The following is a 25,596-nucleotide window of genomic DNA, read 5'->3' on the forward strand; positions in this document are numbered from 1 at the left end:
CTATGAGTCTATCTCATAGCATTTGGCTATATAGGGACCCAGAACAAAAGAGACCTTCACAATTCAACTAAAGCACTCCAAGAGCGCAGACCTCCACCAAACGAAAACATAACCGCCTCCTGGTTCAAGACGGTGATATGGATCATTCCCAAAATTGAATTGTTTCCTTGGGTTATTTCAGATCTTCCCTGAAAATTTTATCGAAATCCATCCATAACTTTGAGTTATCTTGCAAACAAACAAACAAACAAACAAACAAACAAACAAACCCCGCTGAAAACATAACCTCCTTGGCGGACGTAACTAATAATGCCACTGCAGATTAAAGCAATTAGGCTACTTCTACATCAGTGGCTCTGCTACACAGCAGTCTGAGTCACCACAGGTCAGCAAAGTTCCATTTTACTAAGCCGATATGGAGGCCATCTTTAGTCTGTTGGCTCAGCACTGCAGATGGAGTTTTGGGGTGGTTAAAATGGCCGCTTCCATATAGGATTAAAGTTTGATGCGTTTGTCAGTCAGCTGAGGGCTTTGAATGGCTCAGTGTCTGCTGGAACCCTGTTGTCTTTTGAAGTCAGCAAGGCAGAGGCAGTTGGCTTGGTCTCTCTCTCTCTCTCGCTCTCCCTCTGCCTCGTGGGGATTTTTATTGCTTATTCTCCCCCTGTTGGGCTGCCTCTGCGCTTTAGTCACCTGCTGAGATGAGCAATACTGAGTCTGACTCCGGCATCTCAATTTGAAGCGGAGGAGCGAAACAGGACGGAGGGAGAAGAGGCAATTTTAAAAAACGGGAACTTAAAATTGGCATCGCGCTCATCACGGTGCGGCGTGCGTGCGCGCGTGCTACTTATGAAATCCACACAATCGAAGCGCCTCACCAGCCCACCCAACCCCTCCCGTTGTGCGCTATGAAAAATGCAAGAGACCAGATTGAGCCTCACCTCTGAACAAATCTACAGCGTTTTCCCAACAGATGTCTTGGCACATTTTCAGATCATTAAAACCGTTCTACTTTTTTCAAAAAAGCCTCGGCAGATTTTCTCTCTTTTTTTTGGTTTAGCTGTTGCAATTACAAGCACCACAAGAGTAAAAATGTCAGATTTATTTAGATCTCCCCAAATATGTTTACTGTTGAAAACCCCTGAAAATATTCATTGACTGTAGAAGGCTAATGATCCTGATGAAGACTGAAAAGAAAACGCAACAGTAGACTGAGAAGAGAGGCCACATCCGAGAAATTGACTTCCACTCCACAACCTGTCTCAATCACTCACTCTAAGTTCGGTGGACTAGCACAGTACAAAAGCCCTTTTGCACATCGCTTTGTTAGGACAGGTGCGTGGAACAAGGTAAGGGTTACCAGTGACACTTATTAAAGAAGTCCCGCACACTGTCCATTACGCATGTAAAAAAAAAACCCTTTTATTCACAACGTTTTGGTCATCCGAGTGAATGAAAGTTTGTTTTGCATGCATAATGGCAGCGTGCAGGGTTACACACACACTGGCACACACACATAAACATACTGGCACACACACACACACACACACAGTAGACGCTACAGACAGTTTACAGAACAGTGAAAAAACAACAGTGGCGCTGCGGTGAGACCAGAGGGGGCAATAGAACAGGGCTGCGGTGAGACCAGTGGGGGCAATAGAACAGGGCTGCGGTGAGACCAGTGGGGGCAATAGAACAGGGCTGCGGTGAGACCAGAGGGGCAATAGAACAGGGCTGCGGTGAGACCAGCGGGGGCAATAGAACAGGGCTGCGGTGAGACCAGAGGGGCAATAGAACAGGGCTGCGGTGAGACCAGCGGGGGCAATAGAACAGGGCTGCGGTGAGACCAGAGGGGGCAATAGAACAGGGCTGCAGTGAGACCAGAGGGGCAATAGAACAGGGCTGCGGTGAGACCAGTGGGGGCAATAGAACAGGGCTGCGGTGAGACCAGCGGGGCAATAGAACAGGGCTGCAGTGAGACCAGCGGGGGCAATAGAACAGGGCTGCAGTGCAGTGAGACCAGCGGGGGAAATAGAACAGGGCTGCAGACTGAGGGCTGAGACCAGAGAGCACATGAGTGGGAGGAGAGAGGAGAGGGGGGGATCCTGCATCTGAGAAGTCGCCAACGGCAACCATGATGTATGCAGCCATATACTGCTGAGCTGCTACTCAGAGAGATAAAAATGGAAGCACGTGGCAACTATAGCTTCCTATAGCAGGCATAATTCAATTCATTAAAGAATTAAAGTCCCTTTCTCTGGCACTTACTGGATCTCCACCTTGTTATCTTAATTCTGTGGTCAAGCTCGATGTCCCCTCTCGTCCACTGCGGTCCTCTGATGAATGACTGCTGTGTCGTCCCTCCATCAACACTGAGAGGGTCAATGTCAAGACTATTTAGTCTGTGATTCAAGGTCAATGCTGTTTTAGTCTGTGATTTCTGATTGGTGGAATGATTTACCTAATGCCCTTCACAGAGTTCTCGCGAGAGCACAATTTGAATTGTGTCTGCAAGATACTCTGGCAAAGAGCAGTAATGCACGTTACTTTTAGCCTAGGCATCGGGGGGAAACCAATTACATCGGTGTATCTGATATAGGTGGACCAGAGACGAACTAAACTGATGACGACAGAGCTGCAACGTTCAAAGTCAGTAAACATTGGTTGTAGCGTTATCCAATTGCATACCGTGAGATTTTCAAAAGCATGCTTGCTGCCGCCCCTCGAGTTGGGCCATTACATTATTAGTGGCCAGAACCTTAATCTGAAGATTACCAGGGTCTGGATGTTACTTCATTGTAGGGATATATTGGGGATTTTCAGAAAAGGGTTTTAGACTCATCCTTGCGTATAACCAATGAACAGGGTCAGAGTCAAGCAGTACACAGCCTTACAGAATCACAGTTTGCGCTTAATGGTTATTGCTATCATCATGACGAGCTGATACCATTATTCTATTAAAATGATTTAGTCCATTAGTGATATTTTAATGTAAGCTAATATGACTACATATAACTGTTCCAATGATAATATTCATTCGTATTACTGCACAACGCTTTGGACATACACGTCTGCAAGAACCACACACAAAACCATTAGATTATAAACGTATGGAACGCTGGCTGTATGGAACAGACTGTGCTGAAGGACGACCTCTCATTCAGAGATCACTCAGACTTACCGGTTTGCTATAACGAGGAAGCCACTCACGCGCTACAGATAAATGAGTTTATTAGAAATCATGATTTACACAAAGACCTTGTCAAGAGAGTCAAGTTACATGTTACAATACAAAACAAAACAATGACAAATGAGGTTTTCTGCTGAATTTCATGTACAGATAAAGTATGTATGTCAGAGTAAACCTAATCAAGTTCCTATCAATAAATTAGAATGGTGTCTGGCATGCTTCTGAGTTTAATCATTCCCATCGATTTTGCCATGAACTTTCACAGTGATCATTTCAGCCATAGCTCATAGCCATAGTCGCTCATTCATATCATGCTCTTATGTACATTCAACGCACAGAGCCATCAAAGAGGCCAGATATATATCTCCATCACCATGACTACCTCATGTCATACCGTATGGAAGAGTAGCCTGCAATATCATGTTCTGAAAAGACTGTGATAAGTGGGTGGCAAACGTTTGTTTTCGTTGTATTTGACACAACGGAACAAAAGTCATGCCAAAGATTCCTAGAATCTAGCACTTGGTATTCACAATCTTTCAGGTTATTTTCACAGACGAGACAATAGGTTTTAATGACTGTTTTGCCCCAATTTAAAACTATGATGGGCAAAATAAATAAATAAATAAATAAATCATGTACATAAATAAATAATTTGTACCCATTAGGCACATTTTCCTAATGGTTTTCAGTGCAAATTGTATTTTGATGTTCTTACAAATCATCAAAAATAAAGACAGCCAGAAGCCTGATTATCTCTCTCTTTACCTCATCAACTGCACATTCCCATTATGAACAAAACTGGTTATTATCATTTTTAATGTGTTTGGGGGGGAAAGTGCACCCTTGGAAAATGCCATGCAAATTTGGCCTGTTGACATTACCGTCCACAACATGAAGGAGAACCCAAACCTGTGTAAGACCAAGTTCCCTCTGCCAGCTTCTCTCTCTCAGTAGCCACCACCCTTACCTAGCAGAGGTCGCCATCTTGCACGTCAGATGCCTGTAGCCTCCTGTGAGTGGACTGGCCCAGCCCCCCACACACACCTCTCATTAATCACATCACTGGGGGGGGGCCTGTTGGAGGAGAGCCATAGGACTACATGGGGGCCTCGTCCTCGGACTCCACCGCGACCCAGGACCTCTACGGTGCAGCGTTTTTGTTGTCCTCTCCGTAGTTCCGCCACTGACCCCTTCTCTTCCCCACGGCCTAGCGGTGCGGCGGGCACACCGAGCCGGCCTCTCAGCGTCCGTCCCTCCTGTGGCGGTGAGCAGGTGCGGCGGCCCCCCGTCATAAGCAGTCCCTGCACAGCGCCCCCTGGCCCTGGAGGAAGTCGCGGCAGGGGCAGAGGCGGCGCAGCTTGGGGCCCTCCCCCGCGCAGCTGTACAGCAGCGGCTCCTTCTGCAGGAAGCACTCGCCCTCCTCCAGAGACACGGCCGGGTACAGGTGGCTCACCTCCTCCTCCAGCGCCTCACACTGCACCTGCAGCCTGAGGGACACACATGGAGCACTTAACACAACTCCATTGGAACAGAGAGAGAGAGAGAGATGGAGCATAATAAATAAAGCACACTTGAACTTGAACTTGAGAGAGAGATGGAGCATTCAATACAATACAACTCTATTGGAACAGAGAGAGAGAGAGAGAGAGAGAGAGAAGGAGAGAGAAGAAAATATGTGATTAAGTTAGGAAGGCCAGGAAGGAGGAGAGAGAGAGGGATGAAAGAACAGTAGGGGTGAGACAGCAAGAGAGGGATGGAGGAAGAGACAGGGAAGAAAAGAAGAGTAAGAGAGAGGGAAGGATAGAGAGAGAAAGAGAGAGACTCAAGGAGGAGGTGGAGAAGAGAGGTAGAGAAAGAAGGAGGGAGGGAGAGAAGGAGAGTGGGAGGGAGAGAGAGAGAGAGAGAGATGAGAGACAGGGAAGAGAGACTCAAGGAGGAGGTTGAGAAGAGGGGTAGGAGAGAAAGAAGGAGGGAGGGATGGAGAGGGAGAGGACATGACTAGGTGGGCAGCTTGAGGGAGTGCCCAGAGAACAGTCAGCTTTGCTTCACCTGCTGTGAGGGGGAAGACAGAGGGGGCGAGACCACAATCAACAGCTGCTGGATTAACACACAACGACGCTGAGGTGAATTTCACACAGGAGGGAAGGCTCTGTTCGTGTGCTACAAAACCATTCTGTTTCTCATTTTACTGCTGTCTTCTACTTCTGTTTGGGGCCTGGATGTCTCTGTCTTGAACACATTTAAATCCAAGGCTTTCCAAGAAAGGCTTATATCCCTTGAGACTTATTGTAGAGCATGGCTAACTAAGGGTGACACGTATAACTCTACAGTACGTGGGCACAACACTAATGGTGAAATGAGTTCTCCTCGCATGCATCTAAAACACTTTGGATGTAAAAGAATGGTACAGTATACGTGAACACATTCATTTACACTTACATGTAGTCATTTAGTTGATGCTTTTATATACAGGGATACAAAAAAGGAAAACCATCCAGGTACAATGCGAGAAGGACATGTTGTACAGTAATAAGCACTACTCGCATAGAATTAAGTGGCAGCTGTAGAAGGGGGGGAAGTGCTAAGAACGTGGTAAGTGCTAGATTTAGCCAGCTGTTGGTTGGTAGTGCTAGAAGAGAAGGTGCTCTCTTATATATTCCCACGCACACAGATGCAGTTCCAGAGGTGGAAAAGTCCAGCTTCAGAGAATAAGAATCCAACCGTGTATTGGTTCTACCTGCGCACTTAACATGGGGGATGAGCTGCTCTACCTGACTGAGGAGTTGTGCTAATTAGAATCAGCTGGTTTAAGTAAATGTCTGGCACAGACATGTGGTAGGACTTTCACTTTCTGAAGCTGGACTTTCCCACCTCTATGCAGTTCTATCTGTACATATCACTGTGTGGGGGAGAGGGGGGTGAGTGCTGGGAACGTGGTAAGTTGGAGATTTAGCCAGCTGTTGGTAGCGCTAGCGCTAGGAGAGAAGGTGCTCTCTCATTCATTCACACGTACACAGACACAGTTGGATCTGCACACAGGCTCTCACTCGCTTCCTCACCCGTTTAGAGCCTCCAGGTTGTTGACGTACGGGAAGAAGGCCGGCTCGCACGCCAGGCTCTCGTCCTGGCACGCCCGCCCGCACGACATGCCCTCGGGGGCCAGCAGCAGCAGCATGGCGGAGAGCGGTGGCCAACAGGGCGGCGCTGTGACGTTGGGGGCCCAGACCAGAGTGCTGGTGTTGGGCAGCAGCGTGAAGGGGCTGGGGGGGTTGCCCGGCCAGGACTTGGAGGCGTTTACAGGGGGAAACGGGGCATCGGGGTGGCAAAAGTCCTGGAGCACAGTAGAGAACGGCAACGTGTGTTTGTGATCAATCAGTTGACAAACAAACAATCAGTCAAATCTCACAATCCATACAGTACATCTGGTTCTTCAGCATAACACTGAAAGTAAATAAAGTCTGTACTACAAAGATGTGATTGTGATTTGGGATTCTTATTTATCTTTGCGTATATAAATCTTTCTATTGCACAGATGCGTAAGGCTCTGCTTTTCTATTTGCTTGGTATTATTATGGGTATTATGGAAGTTCAACCAGTGCAGACTCATGGGAAAGAGAGTGTTGTTGCAGAATATACTCAACAACATATTGATTATATTTGCACAACTCTTGCTAAAGTTTAACACACAAAATAACTTTTTTAAGACAGAGTCTGGTATTGACTTCAGGGGTCTCAGTTTGTGTTTTGACCAGCAGCAAAGGAGTCCTGACATCTCCGTGTGATCTCCCAGAACACGGAGCTCAGATAGCGGGGCTGGAGCTCAGGCTGCTCCTGCTCCTGCTCCACTACCCCCAGGGGCAGGCACCACTCTCCCACTCTCCTACACTCCCACTCTCCCACTCTCTCCGCTCAACATACTCATCAGGGACACAGAATCGGCAACTCATGCACTGACCCCTGGTCATGGTTGTGTGTGTGTGTGTGTGTGTGTGTGTGTGTGTGTTAAAGTGTTTGTGTGCCTGGTTGTGAAAGAGAGAGAGAGAAAGATTGAGAGAGAGTGAGAGAGAGAAAGAGAAAGAGAGAGAGAGAGAGAAAGAGGGAGAGAGAGAGAGAGTGAGAGAAAGAGAGAGAGGGATGGAAATCAGTATTGGATCAGTAGGCTGAACACACACTGTGGGTGCCAGGCTCTGACAAACAGTGTTTAAATTCCCTCTGTCTGTACGTGTGTGTATGTGTGTGTGTGTGTGTGTGTGTGTGGGTGGGTGACAGTGATGAAGTGTGTGACAGGTCTCAGATAGAGGCTGGAAAAGGGATCAGAAGAGGTCACTGCCTCCTATTTCCCCATTTCACTCTGGCTGTCAGGCCACTCCATGGGAACAGACAGCTCACAAAATAGCTAAACATACTGTGCATCTCTGAATGTGTGTGTGTGTGTGTGTGTGTGTGTGTGTGTGTGTGTGTGAAGAACCTACCTGATGTTCTATGTAGGCATTAACTCTCTCCAGCATTCCCTCACAGGTGTACTCGTAGGGCAGGTAAGGCTCCACCTGGAAATACACACAAACACACACACACACACACACACACACGCACACACACACGCGCACACACACACACACACACACACACACACACACACACACTTATTATTCACTCCTCCATCAACACAGCTTACTAACTTCAGTCACAGGTAATAATCCGGTAAGTTTGTATGTCATGATATCGTAAGTGATATGGTAAGTGTGTATGCCTGACCCATTACCATGATATGGTAAATGTATATGCCTAATCCATTATCATGATATGGTAAGTGTGTATGCCTGACCCATTACCATGATATGGTAAATGTATATGCCTAATCCATTATCATGATATGGTAAGTGTGTATGCCTGACCCATTACCATGATATGGTAAATGTATATGCCTAATCCATTATCATGATATGGTAAGTGTGTATGCCTGACCCATTACCATGATATGGTAAATGTATATGCCTAATCCATTACCATGATTGAGTAAATGCATTACACTTGAGATCGCTGCAAAGTCATACGCATTACAGTTTAATTGCCCTATCGATTCAATTCAGAGAGAACCTGATTAGATCAACTCACTGGGAAATGGGTTTGAGTGTACACAACATCCACTTCATCACGCGTCGTACGAGTCCCATCGTCGCTCAAACAGGCCCTAACGATGGCAACACCTTCTCTGGATCACCTCCCTCCTTCAACCCTCGTTGCTTTTTTACACCCCGCTTTTTTAATTTTTTTCGCTAGCACTCTCTGAGTTTCAGTCATGTCCCACATAATGAAAGATGTAATGAATAATAAGTGCCAAATTGTGCTGCGGGGCCTATTTGCACGGAGTTAAATTGTGTATGATTATTTGAGTGAGGAGGTCGGCATGCTGAATGAGGAGCGCGAGGACGTGAGTTATAAGTCTCCGCTTGCTTCGTCTGAACGGACCCTTTCGCTAGTAACAGAAGGAGCCTCCTGGCCTTGCTGTGGAAGAGGAGCCCTGTAAGTGGTGTGGCGTTTAACATGACAAACGGTACCGTTTGGAGCTTCTTTTTTTTTCTCGCTCTTATTAGTTTATTTCATCCGATTCAAATGAAGTGGATCAACCGCCTCATCAGCTATTCTGGAGCGAGCTTTCGCCTCGAGCGTTTCCTGTACAAAGGCGAGCCATGTGCACGCAGACACACAAACACACACACACACACACACACATGCACACACACAAAGCACCGAGATAAAGTCTCATCAATTCTCATATTGTCAATAGAATTCATTTCAGTTGACATTCGCTTCTGAGATCCAAGCATCTGAAAGGAATCATTTGCCCTCAAAAACTCCCATCATAGGCACCCTGCGTGCCAACCCCCATCATAGGCACCCTGCGTGCCAACCCCCATCATAGGCACCCTGCGTGCCAACCCCCATCATAGGCACCCTGCGTGCCAACCCCCATCATAGGCACCCTGCGTGCCAACCCCCATCATAGGCACCCTGCGTGCCAACCCCCATCATAGGCACACTACGTGCCAACTCACGCTTCAGCTCTGATTCTTATCATTAGTCCCCGTAATTGTCACGTTGTTAAAAGAATCCATTGCAGTTGGCGCTTGCCTACTTAGCCGTAGTGAGCCAAACTTGCCCGTGGGGATATTCTTCTCTCCTTGTGCACACATCCACACAGCACAGCAGGGGTCCTGTACGCAGACCCTACCCTTCGTGCTACCCATGTAGAAGTCTCTGTCCTTGTAATCTTAAGGCCAATGCCAAAGAGATATTTTGCGGCTTTGCAGCTACAGAGACCCTTGACATACAAATGACTTTTTTTAATGGCGCATATTTTTTCCTTTCGCTGCATTGCTTCAGTAATATCATTCACACAGACAGAGCTTCAAAGTTCATAAAAATCATCCTCATAAGTTCACTCAGAGGCAGCCTGCTGTGAAGCAGTGGCCTCTATAGCTGTTAGCTCTCCCTGTCTCTCTCTGTGTGTGTGTGTGTGTGTGTGTGTGTGTGTGTGTGTGAAAGAGAGAGAGAATGAGGAATGTGTGTGTGTGTGTGTGTGTGTGTGTGTGTGTGTGCGCCTCTCTCTCTGAACGGAGCACGACTTTGGCAAACTCACACAAAAGGTGGGAGAGACAAGTAGAGCGCTTCAGCACAGTCAGCTCTCAAGATCAGCCTCTGTTTAACACACCTGGCAGGTGCTGCAGCGCTAGCGCGCGAGTGAGAGAGAGAGAGAGACAGAGAGAGAGAGAGAGAGAGAGAGAGACAGAGAGAAAGTAGGAGACAGAGAGCGAGAAAGATAGAGGGAAAGAGACAGAGACAGAGAGAGAGACAGTGTGTGAGAGAGTGAAAGAGAAAGACAGAGAAAGAGAGAAAAAGAGAGAGACAGAGAGAGGGAGAAAGTGTGTGAGAGTGAAAGAGAGAGACAGAGAAAGAGAGAGACAGAGAGAGAGAAAGACAGAGGGAGAGAAAGAGAGAGAGAGTAAAAGAGAAAGACAGGAGAGGAGAGCGTGTGTGTGTGTGTGTGTGTGTATGTGAGAGAGAGCAAGTGAGCGGAAATGAATAGATCTGGCCTGCTTGTTGTGCTAACGACAGATTGAGCCCAGCTGGGGTGATTAACGCAGCGCTCCCCTCCGCAGGTACAGTTCATCGATCAGCCAGAGTAGGCAGGGCACCTCTGGAACACTGCCACAATGGTGAGCCCAGCGCAGCGCAGGTGTGTGTGTGTGTGTGTGTGTGTTCAGGCTGCCCAACCCAGACAAGTGCAGATGTGTGTGTGTGTGTGTGTGTGTGTGTGTGTGTGTGTGTGTGTTCAGGCTTCCCAGCCTAGAACTGCGCAGGGGTGGGTGGGTGTGTGTATGTGTGTGTGTGTGTGTGTGTGTGTGTGTGTGTGTGTGTGTGTGTGTGTGTGTGTGTGTGTGTGTGTGTGTGTGTGTGTGTGTGTGTGTGTGTGTGTGTGTTTGTGTGTGTGTTCAGGCTGCCCAGCCCAGCCTAGTGCAAGTGTGTGTGTGCTCAGGCTTTGCTTCTGTTGCATCTTCATTTCTAAAACAATTCACTGATGCAGACGGCTGAGACCTGCAGCGGAGGGGGATGAGATTACTGTATTTCCTCCTGAGAAGTCCCACAGACCAATCAGAATGGGTTTGATGACGTGCCGTGCAGATCAGGTAACCACACTAACAATCGCAAACAGTCTAAGGAGATGGTGCTCCGCGAACATACAGTGGAACTGGACGTGAGTTTGACAAATGCAACAATACAATTACTGTTAGAGTGGAATGTTAACACCAAATCGTTCAAATTTAACTGTTCAAAGAAAACATATTCACCACGAACTTTCGCCACTGTTTGCCAAATTTGAACACACCTCTGACTACACCACTACCTGAAGCGTTACCCCTCCCCACGTTACCTTCCCACAGCCAGGCTACAGCAGGCTACAGCAGGCTACACCAGGCTACACCAGGCTACACCAGGCTACACCAGGCTACAGGCTACAGCAGGCTACACCACTACCCGGCGCGTTCCTTTCATGGAGTGTATCCTGCAACAATTAGCTCCCACTATCAATGGAACTAGCTACAGGTATACCAGATGTGATAGCATAGCGGCACATTCATTTTAAAAAAAGAGAAAATAGACCAATCTTCTAAAACTACTTTACGCTCCAGGAAGGCAACGCTTCAGTGACTTGCCTGGAGTGGCCTGTCTGTCACAGAGCCAGGTGTATACAGTATCTGACATGTTTTTGAGGCAGATTGGGGGAAGGCAGGAAAATAGCAACACACAAACTATAGGAGAATTTGATCCTAACTTGGGTGGGACAGGTTGTGGTGTCCGTACCGCCACTAGGATTCACACACACACACACACACACACACACACACACACACACACACACACACACACACACACACACTAAACCTAGCCCGCTCTGAAATTTGAATTGAATTGGATTTTGTCCTGCAGCTCAGGTTGGACACCTGCACATTTATTTCTCCTGCTTCCGTTCCACTTTTGCTGGAACCAGTCACAAACTGGCTTATCCACCAGGCACACACGGACTGTTGGTCTGATTGGTTAAAGGACTATCCAAGCACGCAGTCATTTGATCTATGCCCATTGATCATGCCTCTTGTGCAGCAGAAAATACAGCGCAGACTTCCCAGACTAATGTTCAATCTCAAAAGACTGAGCTTGGTCTGGTGATAGCCAGGCTGTACACACACACCATTATCGGTGCACACAAACAGAACGCTGCACTGGTGAGTATCATCAGGTAAAAGGCTCGGTGGGTGCACTACTGCACTACTGCACCACGGGCTGGTTTCAGCACTATAATGTCATGGTGTTATCGCCTGGCATATACTGTACCTCTGTCACCAAGTCCTGTAGTGTATGGGTGTATGGGACTGTGTGAATAACTAGTGGGATCCAATGATATGACCGTGGCTTTAATGAACACACATTCGAAGATAGTGTTTGAAGGCTTCATGGCACTTGTAGATTACCTTTGTTCCCTAGTGGGATCCAGTGATACAATGAACACACACTCAGAGATGGTTTTCATGGCACTGGTAGATTACCTTGGTTCCCTAGTGGGATCCAGTGATACAATGAACACACACTCAAAGATGGTTTTCATGGCACTGGTAGATTACCTTGGCTCTCATGATCTCCTGGATGGCTGCCTCAAACTCCTGCGAGTTGTTGAAGTCCACCGTCACCACGTGGGGCCTCCCGATGTACTGCTCTGCATATGGGTGCTGGGACGAGACCTGGCAGAGACAGAGAATAATGTCACTGGTGAGGACCACTGTCAATATCAATCTGACATCTGCAGAGAGAGAGAATAATGTCACTGTTGAGGACCACTGTCAATATCAATCTGACATCTGCAGAGAGAGAGAATAATGTCACTGTTGAGGACCACTGTCAATATCAATCTGACATCTGCAGAGAAAGAAAATAACATCATTGTTTAGGACCACTGTCAACATGACATCTGCAGATTCTATTATATACCATTGTGCGGGTTAAAGTTACAGAGTCAGCTGAACAAAGCACAAAGCCAATATATTTCAGTATGAATAAAGCACAAAGTCAATACATTTCAGTACGAAGACAATCAGAACGTTTTGTGACTTATCTATAGCTTATGGAGACTCATTTGCTGAAAATTGCTGAATAAATTACTTCAGAGAACTTAATCAATTACGTAATCAATTTGTTTCAACAAACCATTTGGGTGTTCTGATGTTTGTCAGGGTTAATATTATTTGAAGGTGCAGAGCCAGCATTAAACTAGTATGTTTCAACACATCAGAAACTAGGTCAGTTAAATAAAGTACAAAGACAACAAATATAATGTGAGCCAACACAAAACAGTATAAAGAAAATGTGAGACAGTCTGAACTCTTTGTGACTCACCACAACCTAATTGGTTGTAAATTACTACACCAGACTATTGTCAAAAATACTACACAGGCTACCAGAGGAATGAAATGTCTGTGTATTATGTATATGGTTGGCATGCAGAAACACAGTTTTCACAACAAAAGCTTGGCACCATATGATAACATTAGCACAAGAAAGTGCTGTGATCTAGCCTGACGAGCCAGACACCCACATCAAGATGTAGGGTCTGGAAACTCACCATATCAGGGCTCAATTGGAGGGGTGGGATAAACGGTTATCTTTCCAATTCCCCCTCCACGCAATAGGATAGCACTAAACAAATCACCTTCTTGTTTTCAAGTAGCAGGATGCTTAACGGTTGCAGCTTCTGGTCGCAGGTCAGTCGTCATTATTATGTTAAGCCCGCCTACCGACTCTATACACAATGTGATTGGTCCGGGCGTCGTTGAGACTGGCCAGCTCCAAAGTCAACGGAGAGTTGCTAGACTACCCTGGCAGCAAATTAGATTTGCTGCCGCTAGGGGTGTCTAGATTTCTAGGCTAGCTGTGATCGCCACAGCCAGGTGACTGAGGGAAACTCACCTCTCTTGACGTGGGCTTGCCTCTGAAGAACTCGTGGTTGAGGGAGCTGTGAGGGGGCTGGAACCGGGGCTGGAGGAAGACGCAGCCATTGGCTATCGCCTCCAGAGGGGCGGGCCCTTCGTAAGGGAAGCCAAAGCCAATGAAGAGCTGGAAGGAGACATGCAATAAAACAAATACTTTTAAAAACCTGTTAATTATACACACAAGCACACACACACACACACACTCACACACACACACACACACACACACACACACACACTTATTATTTCCATTCATGGTTGGCATGGCTTCAGCCTCAGCTGACACACCTTGGCTTTGCGCAGCAGCTGCTGGAGCTCGTGTTGGGGCAGCAGGCCGTGGTTCTTGACGAAGGACGGCACCTCCGGGGGGCGCTGTGACTCGTAGTACACGGTGCCGTGGATCTCCATGTAGCGGTTCAGGATGGCCAGGAAGTTGTCCTTTCCCTAGATAGATAGATAGATAGATACTTTATTGATCCCTCAGTGCGAGCATTGAGAATGACATAATGGCTGAAACATCTGCTCACCCAGTAAAATAATCTTCTCCAGCAAAGACTTTGTCTGTATTTTTTCAGAGTGCAAACCCTTCCTGCCTTTTCTTGATCCCCAAGGGGAAACTCAAGAAAGGAGATGGAATGCACCCCAGGCCATTAAATGATGTCAGCTATAGACTCTTTCAACAGCATAAACTAAAGGGCGTTCCTAAGGCATTTCCGAAGGCACAGAAAATAACTTTGAGCTAATGGTAACTTTGGGACATTTAAAAAAAGAAGTCAACATTTTCTGGAACATTGCGGTGAAGTCCGATGCATTTTTGTTTAAAAGTATCTGCGTTGGTTTTCAATATTTCAACTGGAAACTCTCTAGGAACAGATTGAAAGGGTCTATACACAGTATATGGGACAAGATGTTTCATTCCTTTGTGTTTTTGGGGACTGTCCACTGTGGCCAAACCTACGCACATCAAGGGGCACCACGACCACCTTAGTGATACTTCACTATCAACCACTGAACTACCACAAGGAGATGGTGCACGGGTGTTGACCACAGAATAAATAGTCTCTAGGCCAGAGCGGCCATTGGCACGACTTGCTGAAAGTTGATGAAAGTTGGAGTGTGGAGACAACACCTTCAGTCCATTAGACTCTCTCTCTCTCTCTCTCTCTCTCTCTCAAAACCCCCCAAAGTGCACAAAAATGACTACCGTGACGAACTCCTTTGCTACCCCCCTGGGGAGTGCTGCGTGGAGCAGCAGGCTATCAGGGAGCTCTCTTAGTAATTTACCTCTCCAATAAGTGGCTTAAAAGGAGCCGTCGATGACTTCTAACACAGGTCTGCCTCTCTCTGTGAATATCAATAGCCCGTTAAGATGGGTTTCTTTCGTGCTCAGTGACAGAAATGTGTGGAAATAAATAACGAAGAGCAAACACTGACGCTGGGAGTAGTGGGGGGCTGGGAGTAGTGGGGGGGGGGGGGCAACCCTAATCACGGTAGAACATTAAGGTTAAGATTAATGGAGTCATGCATGAGGCCATACAATGACCCCAGCTTGTTCGCCGCGACAAAAAAGCAAATGGACACACTTCAGTGACTGCTGCAAGCTACAAATCAGCTACAAATCTGGCAGTCATGAACTCAGTGGCCCTGGGTAAGTCTAAATTGTGAAGGTAAGTGGGCTCCAGTCAGTTTTAGCTACTGCCAACAAGGGTTGAAACACTGTACCCAATCCCAATACACAATGCTGAGACTACAGTCCTCTGAAACGACAGTGAAATACTCCTCCGTTAAAGTATATACTCCTTAAAGAAGATGCTAAATAATTTACTAATTTAGATCGCTAGTGGGTAAATAATTGATGTGGCTCGTTTGGTGATTCATCACATTTGAGCGTTCGGAGAGATCCAGAGCCATTAATCTGCTGAAGGTAGCGCCCCACGGCAGCTCATCATCAATAAGGAGAACTGTGTAAAAGAGCTTTTAAATACGGCCTATGTTCTGTTTCCTCCACTGAGAATGGACGAGGGTATCTTTCTGACACCTTTCCCTTTTCATTTCTAATTGAAAATGGGGAAAAAAGAGATTTGAGAATCAAACCTTTGAGGTGAGAATTCTATGAAACCTCACATCATTTTAAAATTAGCCGCGTTCTTTGGTGCGGCGGGGTTCTTCATTAAAGCTTTTAAATGATTCACGAGGAAAGGGGTTTCTTAAAGGTCCACCACCATTGTGTTTTAAAATAAGTTCATTTAGAATAAAAAAGCTCATTTGTTAGGGGAGTTCAGGCAGCAGGCGAACATTAATAAATGTAATAAAATGAGAAGATCAGATGTACATACCCGCAGCTGTGGATAGTCCAAATGGGTGAGATAAAAGAGAACGGAGAGGGAAAACAAACAGAGAAAAAAGGATAATTAGTCTTTTGCCTGTCTTAAGATAAGAGGAGCTTTGCATAGTGAGGAATCACCTGAGGATGGCTTTGACTCCAGGGGACAAGAGAACTGATGTGCTGTGTGTGTGTGTGTGTGTGTGTGTGTGTGTGTGTGTGTGTGTGTGTGTGTGTGTGTGTGTGTGTGTGTGTGTGTGTGTGTGTGTGTGTGTGCATATGTGTGAGCATGTGTGTGCGTGTGTGTGTATTTGTGTGTGTGTGTGTGTGTGTGTGTGTGTGTGTGTTTGTGTGTGTGTATGTGTTCATTTGTGTGTGTGTGTGTGTGTGTGTGTGTGTGTGTGTGTGTGTGTGTGTGTGTGTGTGAGAGAGAGCGAGAGAGAGAGAGAGAGAGAGAGAGAGAGAGAGAGAGAGAGTGTGTGTGTGTGTGTATATGTGTGTGTTGTGTATGTGAGTGCTAAGGGATTACCATGGCAATCCTTCAAATTCACAAACTGCTAAGCAGTGCCTGAAACTATTGAGTGAGTCGGGGAGTTGACAAAGCACCAAGGTGTGGGAGGAGGAGGAGAACAAAGAGAGACAGATAAAAAACAGCTCGTCTCAGGGAGCCAGAAGTGCTCATCAAAGACACAGAGACGGCCCCATACTCGCAGGGCAAATACAGACAACATACAGACAGAGATGGAGGGAGGATGCACACATATGCACACACTCACAGAGACAGAGAGAGAGAGAGAGCATCAAGATTTACACAAACCCATACACACACATGCACACATTCACAGAGACAGAGGAGAGCAAGTAGCTTAGGAGAGAAAGAGAGAGGAAGAAAGAGAGAGAGAGAGAGAGAGAGCGCACCAAGATCCACATATACACAAACACATACACACACATGCACACACTCACAGAGACAGAGGAGTGCAAGACAGAGAGGGAGAAAGAGAGAGCAAGAGAGAGAGATGAGAGCACCAAGGTCCACATATACACAAACATGCACACACACACACACACACACACACACACACACACACACATACATGTGTGTATATATACTAGAGGTGGGCATAGATTAATTTTGTTAATCTAGATTAATCTCACTGTAATCTTGAAATTAATCTAGATTAATCTAGATTAATTTTAGGTGCACCAGCGCAAAATTTAGATGCACCCACATTTTTCATTGCATCGCCTTTAACGCTAAAAGGTCACCTTTTTATTGCTGTCCTTTCATATAATGATTTTTTAACAACAAAAAGTCTAGAAAAAGCTTGAAACACAATAAAAGATTTTTTTCTTTACAAAATTATTTATATAAGCCTATTCTACATACTGACATGTCTGATATTCATGACAGCACACTTTATGCAGATTGCAGCCTACTATTCATATTACAACTCTGTCTCTTTAATTCAGCTGTCTGCTTGAAACCTCAAAATGTAAACAAAGTAGCATAGTTGGCTAGTTTATCATAGCTTACTAGTTGGACTGCTCAGTTTCCCCACGTGTGTTTACTGTAAGTTTCAATGTGGGCTGATTCTTTTTCTCCTTTCGAGTTTTGGAGTTGGAAAACATTGGTATTGAGATTATCATCCAACTCATGCAAGAGTGACTTGAATGTAAGAGTTTTAATCAACTTTCTGCAGCAATGATGCTAACCGGAATTTATATTCATTTAGCTAACGTCTTCTATATGCATCATTGCTTTCACGATAGTGAATGTTTTATTTGGATTAAATGTGCATGTCGAGGGGCGGGTCGCGACTCGCGAGTGTCCATTGAGCGTGCACGGGAGAGTGAGGGAGAGGGAGAGGGAGAGCAAGAGAAAGCGGGCCAAGGAGAAGGGGGTTACTTCTATTAGGAATGAGCGATCAGGTGCCGATTCGGGAGGGGTCTGAGCTTATCGTCCATGTTGGGAGGATGTATCATTGGTTACTGTTTGGTAAAGTTGCACGCATAGAAGTCTACAATGACAACTTGTGAAAGAAAGCAGCCGAGCAGCGTCAGGTGCACCAGTGCGACCTAGACTTTTTTCAGGCGCACTCTTAAACATTGGCGTTCGCGCTAAGATATCAAGGTGAAAGTGATCATAGCTTGCGTGGTATAGACCCAGCTCCCAGCCCAACTTTGAGAATAGATTAACGCCGATATTTTTTTTATCGCCCGATAAGAGTTGCACGATAACGCAGCACGTTAACGCCGATAACGGCCCACCACTAATATATACACACATGAATGCACACACACAAACAATGCAATCAATCCCAGACCGCACTTGGTGGCTTTGTCTCCCATAAACCCCCAGATGATTGACATCCCCTGTTGACAGGTGGGGGAATCCAGCTTGGCTCTCAGTGCAGACTGCACACCTAACTGTGGCTAAAGCCCCACTCTCTCTCCATTTGTCACAGGCTGACAGGTAACATTATTTGCGCTACACCCCCCGAGTGCTATCTTGCCGCCGCCGCCCAAATTGCCAGACTATCAGTGAGCCTGACAAGCCCCCAGGAGGCAATCTGCTCATCCACGCCTCCACCCTCTTCTCCACTCTCCCCTCCACCCTCTTCTCCTCCCCTCCTCCATCTTCTCTCCTCTTTCCCCTCCTCTCTCCTCTCCTCCCTCACCTCCACCATCACCTCCTCCCTCCTCTCCTCCCTCTTATCCACCATCCTCTCCTCCCTCATCCACCCTCCTCTCCACCCGCCATCCTCGCCTCCACCTTCTCTCCTACCTCTCCTCCTCCCTCCTCTCCTCCCTCGCCTCCATCTTCTCCCTGTGACACCGCCGACTACCACCCCAGAACCAGGCACCTTGAACGTCAAGGCTAGCGTTTTGGATGTAACTCCCTTTCTGGAGAGGTGACGCGTGTATGTACTATGTGTGTATGTGAATGTGTGTGTGCATACTGGATGTCCATGTGTGTATGTGTGTGTGTGTGTGTCCAGTGTTTACATGTGTGTATTTGCTTTGTCTGTGTCAGTATGTCTCTTTGTCTCCAGTGTGTGTGTGTGTGTGTGTGTGTGTGTGTGTGTGTGTGTGTGTGTGTGTGTGTGTGTGTGCGCACAGAGCTGCAGCATTGAAACGTAATACCTGTCACAGGGAAAATTCATGATGGAAACTCATGACTGGGTGTAATAGCATGGCCATCATCTTTTGGAGGGTAATCTCTTCCTCACCATCAAAAGCTATTTGAGATGAATCAGTGACCTGCTTCACTGTAGAGTCAGGTCACATGGAATGCTTCAAAAATGGCTGACAGGCAGGCAAACATCTACAGAGTACCAGTGGAATTGGTCCAGTCCATATTTGCAGGTCATTAGTCGATACCAATAACAACCACTGGCCCAAGTTCACTTACAGTAAATGGGCGTGGACAAATAGGCAGAGCTTTGGACTTTTGGGTTCAGACTGGAGTCAGAGACGGCGGAAATGTGGACTCAAGTGAGAATGAAGTTGGAAGTTACAGTATTTGCTGCTTGGCTAATGACAGCCTGTTGATGGCCACATACAGGATCATTAAAATAGAGCGTGACAGCCTGCCTACACTGCTGATGGTGCAGATATTGCGCTGACATGGGGAGACTCATTATTTATTTGTTTAGCTATCTATACACAGAATAAGATGATGGATTCTTTATACCACTGGTGTGTGTGTGTGTACAGTATATATATATACAGTACAGGCCAAAAGTTTGGACACACCTTCTCATTCAATGAGTTTCCTTTATTTTCATGACTATTGACATTGTAGACTCACACTGAAGGCATCAAACTATGAATTAACACATGTGGAAAACAAAAAATTGTAAAACAACTGAAAATATGCCTTATATTCTAGTTTCTTCAAAGTAGCCACCTTTGCTCTGATTACTGCTTTGCACACACTCTGCATTCTCTGGATGAGCTTCAAGAGGTAGTCACCTGAAATGGTTTTCACTTCACATGTGTGCCCTGTCAGGTTTAATAAGTGTGATTTATTGCCTTATAAATGGGGTTGGGAATCAGTTGTGTTGTGCAGAAGTCAGGGGTGATACACAGCTGATAGTCCTACTGAATAGACTGTTAGAATTTGTATTATGGCAAGAAAAAAAGCAGCTAAGTAAAGAAAAACGAGTGGTCATCATTACTTTAAGAAATGAAGGCCAGTCAGTCCAACAAATTGGGAAAACTTTGAAAGTGTCCCCAAGTGCAGTCGCAAAAACCATCAAGCGCTACAAAGAAACTGGCCGTCCCAGGAAAGGAAGACCAAGAGTCACCTCTGCTGCGGAGGATAAGTTCATCCGAGTCACCAGCCTCAGAAATCGCGCGTTAACAGCAGCTCAGATTAGAGACCAGGTCAATGCCACACAGTTCTAGCAGCAGACACATCTCTAGAACAACTGTTAAGACGAGACTGCCTGAATTAGGCCTTCATGGTATAGCTGCAAGGAAACCACTGCTAAGAACAGGCAACAAGCAGAAGAGACTTGTTTGGGCTAAAGAACGCAAGGAATGGACATTAGACCAGTGGAAATCTGTGCTTTGGTCTGATGAGTCAAAATCGGAGACCTTTGGTTCCAACCACTGTGTGGACTGCAGAGTGAAGGCAAAAGGGCCAACAAGTGCTAAGCATCTCTGGGAACTCCTTCAAGACTGTTGGAAGACCATTTCAGGTGACTCTTGAAGCTCATCAAGAGGATGCCAAGAGTGTGCGAAGCAGTATTAAAAGCAAAAGGTGGCTACTTTGAAGAACCTAAAATATAAGACATATTTTCAGTTGTTTCACACTTTTTTGTTAAGTATATAATTCCACATGTGTTAATTCATAATTCTAATGCCTTCGGTATGAATCTACAATTTTCATAGTCATATAGTATGAAAATAAAGAAGGGGTGTCCGAATGAGAAGGTGTGTCCAAACTTTTGGCCTGTACTGTATATGTGTGTGTGTGTGTGTGTGTCTGTGTGTGTGTGTGCGTGTGTGAGTGGAATCTCACAGGCTCTCCATGCATCTTGCACTGTTCTAATGTAGCTTGACTGCCTTAACTGTGAAGCACTTTGGGTTAATGCTGTACGTGTTCTTTTTAAATGTGCTATATAAATAAAGTGACTTGACTTAAAACCATGAATAAAGCGGCTGGATTTGAAAACATCACAACAAAACATATATAAACCCTCAAAAAACTGATCTACTGTACTGCACCTCATCAGCACCTGGAAAGAAGAAAAAAGGAGGGCTGTGCACAGGGATGTTGCACTTTAACAGAACAAATATGCTACCATCCCCAGGGCATGGTTACGGTTACTGTTACTCAGCAGACTTGCCTCCACATACTGTATTGTAGCTACGGTTACTCAGCAGACTTGCCTCCACATACTGTACTGTAGCTACGGTTACTCAGCAGACTTGCCTCCACATACTGTACTGTAGCTACGGTTACTCAGCAGACTTGCCTCCACATACTGTACTGTAGCTACGGTTACTCAGCAGACTTGCCTCCACATACTGTACTGTAGCTACGGTTACTCAGCAGACTTGCCTCCACATACTGTACTGTAGCTACGGTTACTCAGCAGACTTGCCTCCACATACTGTACTGTAGTTACGGTTACTCAGCAGACTTGACTTACAGTACACATGGTTACGGTTACAGTTGTGGTTACTCAGCAACTTGCCTTCCACATGGTTACGGTTACGGTTACGGTTACGGCTACGGCTACGGCTACTCAGCAGACTTGCCTTTCACATGGTTACGGTTACGGTTACGGTTACTCAGCAGACTTGCCTTCCACATGCTGACCTCTTTGCCGTACACCACGGCCATGGTGGCCACCTTGTTCCTCTGGATACTCCTCCGCTCCGTCTCGTTCAGCTCCTCCGCCACGAAGCCCATGAACGAGTTGTCCGGCGTGTGGGCTGTGAGGCGCACAAACAACAACAATCAATAGACAACAAGGCAACTCTGTTGAGGTCAACAAACAATAGACAACAAGGCAACTCTGTTGATGTCAAAAAACAAAGGACAACAAGGCAACTCTGTTGACGTCAACAAACAAAAGACAACAAGGCAACTCTTTTAACGTCAATGGCAACAAAAGACAACAAGGCAACAGTTTTGACGTCAATGGCGACATCAGGCAGACGCCGCGTCCGGCAAAAAGGGCAGATGGCGCGCTATGTTCCTTGACTTGCGTCGGTCGTGTGCGTGTGGCAGAAGTCTTCATCGGCACGTGACTCGTTCTAAATTGAGTCAAGCTGAGAGATTGTCAGCGTCAATCGTGACCTTTGCTTATCAGTGATTTCCTGCTCAGACTGAGCTGAGGCACTGTCTCTTTCTGTTATTTTCTCATTAACTCAAACAAAGAAGTTTGAAAAGGACTACGAGAATAAAGAACTGACTAACGAAACAGATGAACAGTTGAAATTAGAGGTCAAAAACAGAAAAAAAAAATCTGTTGATAATGTGTGCGCTCCGTGACAAAATCATGTCTCTGAACTGAAGTTTCTGTATTTAAAGCAGCACTAAAGCACTTTTTCTCTGTCGCACGCACGCTATTTGTTTACCCAGCAAATGATGTCCACCGACAGGTAGACTATGTTGCATGATTTTATTCAAGTATGATGTATTGCAACATCGAAGGAAGTCAAATTTGTAGTTTCTTGTGTCTCATTCCATCAAACTACAGATCCTCTACCCGATCTGGTAAACTTAGTGTGGTTAAAGCCGATAGAGGCCCGCAAAGTGAATGCAGAAATGCTGTTCAGCCTGTTACGAGTTGATGAACCACTGATTGATTTTGGAAACATTATTTTAAGGTACACAAAGCTTTTTAGTGTTGCTTTAAAGTTATCAGTGTGTGGTTTGTGCTGTTTGTGTGTATTACACCAAGTCATTTCACTGTACCACTATCATGGACCACAGAGTAATTCTTACTGTAGTAATTCTGCTTCTTCATTAAAATGCTGTGGCTAGATAAGGCAGTGTTGAACAGTATTGACACACACACAAACACACACACACACACACACACACACGAAGGAGTAACTTACGGAACATGGTCATGTATTGCCTGCAGTTGAGGTTCCAGTAGCCCCAGTTGGACCGGTAGTTGTGGTGCGTGGCATACTGCTCATGGCTGTACGCAGGCTCTGTGCCAAACGTGTCAATCACCCGCAAATGACACCTGTTTGTGTGTGTGAGAGAGAGTGATAAAAGAAACAAACAAAGAACAAAATGAAAGAAAAATCGGAAGAAAGAATGGAAAAGGAAAGAAGAAAGCATGAAAGAAAGAAAGAAAAAGAAAGAAAGAAAGAGAAGAAAGACAGAACAAAAGAGAACAGAGAGATAGAGAGGAAGATAACAGATGTGACATTCAAGATGGCATTTCCCACAGACATTTCATTGGAAGTGTCCATGGTGCCGTAAAAGGGTTGTTGTGGCCCCTGCTTTGTAGGCAGGTTCAGCTGTGGGCTAAAGAGCTGTGTGCTGTGTGCTGTGTGTTGTGCTGGAGGACCGCTGCAACTCATTAACAGCACACACAGCAGCAACCCACCCAGACACAGATCACATTAGGAATGCTGGATGCTTGCTTTCAACCCCACTCACCCCTACACACATGCACACTGCAACACACACACACACACATACACACACACACACACACACATACTTTTGCTTTCAACCCCACTCACCCCATACACACATACTGCAACACACACACACACACACACACACATATATTGCTTTTGAGTCTTCTGAACTGTTTTGTCCATTTCTGACAGCAGGTCTGGAAAAGCCCTGCCCTGCGAGGGCGCCATTTTGTGTTCTCCGAGAAAGGTTGTGCTGAGGGGCAGATAGATAGAAGGTGAAGAAAAAAACAAACAAACAAAGATGGAGTCATATCTTTCTGTCTCGTCTCCTCAAGCTACATGTCCACCTCTTCTCCACTCCTCAACCTCGACCCGCGTCATCCTCACTTCCTGTGTTGACCTCCCTATCTTCAGCCCTGTTAGTGGACAAGCCTAGAGGCTTTCAGACTTGACATGATTAACTGGACCATATCTGTCTGTTTTTTCACTCTCTCTCTCTCTCCTTCTGCTTTTTTTCCAGTTGCACACATCTTCAATTTATCTATGACCCCTGGCTGGACTGATACGCTCTAAAGCTGACAGCACTATGGAAGATAAACTTTCAGCTAAAGAACCCCCCGGCAACTTCACGATACACACCAGCCAAGATGACCTTGATGGCACTGAATGACAAGGATTGAAATGGGTGTCACTTGCTCTCTGGACCCTCGGTGCTCTTGGACCAGAACCACAGAACCAGCACCAGGCCCCGGGCCACTTCACATGACTGGACGCAGGGTGGACCGGACTGGAGCACACAAACAACCTTTTCAGACTTTAATGGTGCAGCAAGCGACGCACAGCGACTTCTTCAGAGTCAAAGTGACAGTGAAGGACAGTCTGATTTCAGTTGATGATATTGTTAAAGGCCAAAATGCTTGTCATGGCATCCAGAGCCCCAGTTGAATTTCCCCTTGGGGATCAATAAAGTATCTATCTATCTATCTATCTATCTATCTATCTATCTAATATTAATGCACCTTTCCCTTCATTCTGGGCATACCCACCACACCCCACCACATCCCCCTTTCAGTGTCTTTGAACATCGGGTAAATAAGAGAACATGTTTTAATCAATATCAAGTACAGCCTAACGGCCATGAAGAAAAGCCTGTAGTAAACCTGTACCGGCTGTGGGTAAGAATGCAATCAAAAAGGAAAAATTCCATCTCAAGTCTCAAAGCATGTATCGCTACTGATCCTTGATTATACACTTCAGCCCAATCACTACTTCCAAACCACATACCATGCTCAATGTTTGTAACTGAGAGAACTTTTCTGTTGTTTCCAACCAGTACGTTCTCAGGACTGACCTTCCAGTCTATGTGAGGTTTGAGAACAGAGCAGAGGTCTCATGGGGATGTAGAAAGAAAAAGATAGATAGACAGAGAACATGTGAGTAAATGTGCATGTATCCTCTCTCTCTCTCTGAGTGCATGTGAATGACAGATAGATAGATAGATAGATAGATAGATAGATAGATACATAGATACTGTAGATAGATAGATAGATAGATAGAGAGCAAGTGAGAGAGAGGGAGTTTAATCTCTTAAATGTGTTTTAATACACTAATGAAAACATTATATGTTGACAGAAAGATTAACACCAGAGAATGCAAGACACAAAAAGACTATAGAGAAGGAGAAATCAGCTATCTGTGGGCATATGCACTAGAGTGTGTGTGTGTGTGTGTGAGAGAGAGAGAGACAGAGAGAATGAGAGACAGATAGAGACAGCGAGAGAGAGACAGATAGAGATAGGCCATATGGGAGAGCTAGACAGATGGACAGAGCGATGAGGAGCTGCTGCGCTTGTGTCTCGTGTGACTGATAAGAGCCGAGAGGTAAATGGGGATCATGGCAGGGCACCCGGCCT

At 45.9% G+C, this 25,596-nt stretch overlaps 1 protein-coding gene across 1 annotated transcript in view; it reads right to left on the bottom strand.

Moving 5' to 3' along the window:
- Nucleotides 1–3,221: 3,221 nt before the first annotated feature.
- The window catches only part of LOC134077528 (alpha-1,6-mannosylglycoprotein 6-beta-N-acetylglucosaminyltransferase B-like), a 92,073-nt gene continuing 69,698 nt past the window's right edge, over nt 3,222–25,596 (bottom strand). Inside the window, exons 10-17 of the mRNA XM_062533192.1 lie at nt 23,144–23,277; nt 21,879–22,009; nt 14,023–14,178; nt 13,712–13,858; nt 12,373–12,489; nt 7,663–7,737; nt 6,250–6,521; nt 3,222–4,677 (exon numbers count right to left, since the gene is read on the bottom strand). Coding sequence (XP_062389176.1) covers nt 4,479–4,677; nt 6,250–6,521; nt 7,663–7,737; nt 12,373–12,489; nt 13,712–13,858; nt 14,023–14,178; nt 21,879–22,009; nt 23,144–23,277 — 1,231 coding nt within the window. The 3' untranslated portion in view covers nt 3,222–4,478. The remainder of the gene's footprint in view (nt 4,678–6,249; nt 6,522–7,662; nt 7,738–12,372; nt 12,490–13,711; nt 13,859–14,022; nt 14,179–21,878; nt 22,010–23,143; nt 23,278–25,596) is intronic.

Source organism: Sardina pilchardus, chromosome 3 (genome assembly GCF_963854185.1).
Source record: "Sardina pilchardus chromosome 3, fSarPil1.1, whole genome shotgun sequence".
NCBI lineage: Eukaryota > Metazoa > Chordata > Actinopteri > Clupeiformes > Clupeidae > Sardina > Sardina pilchardus.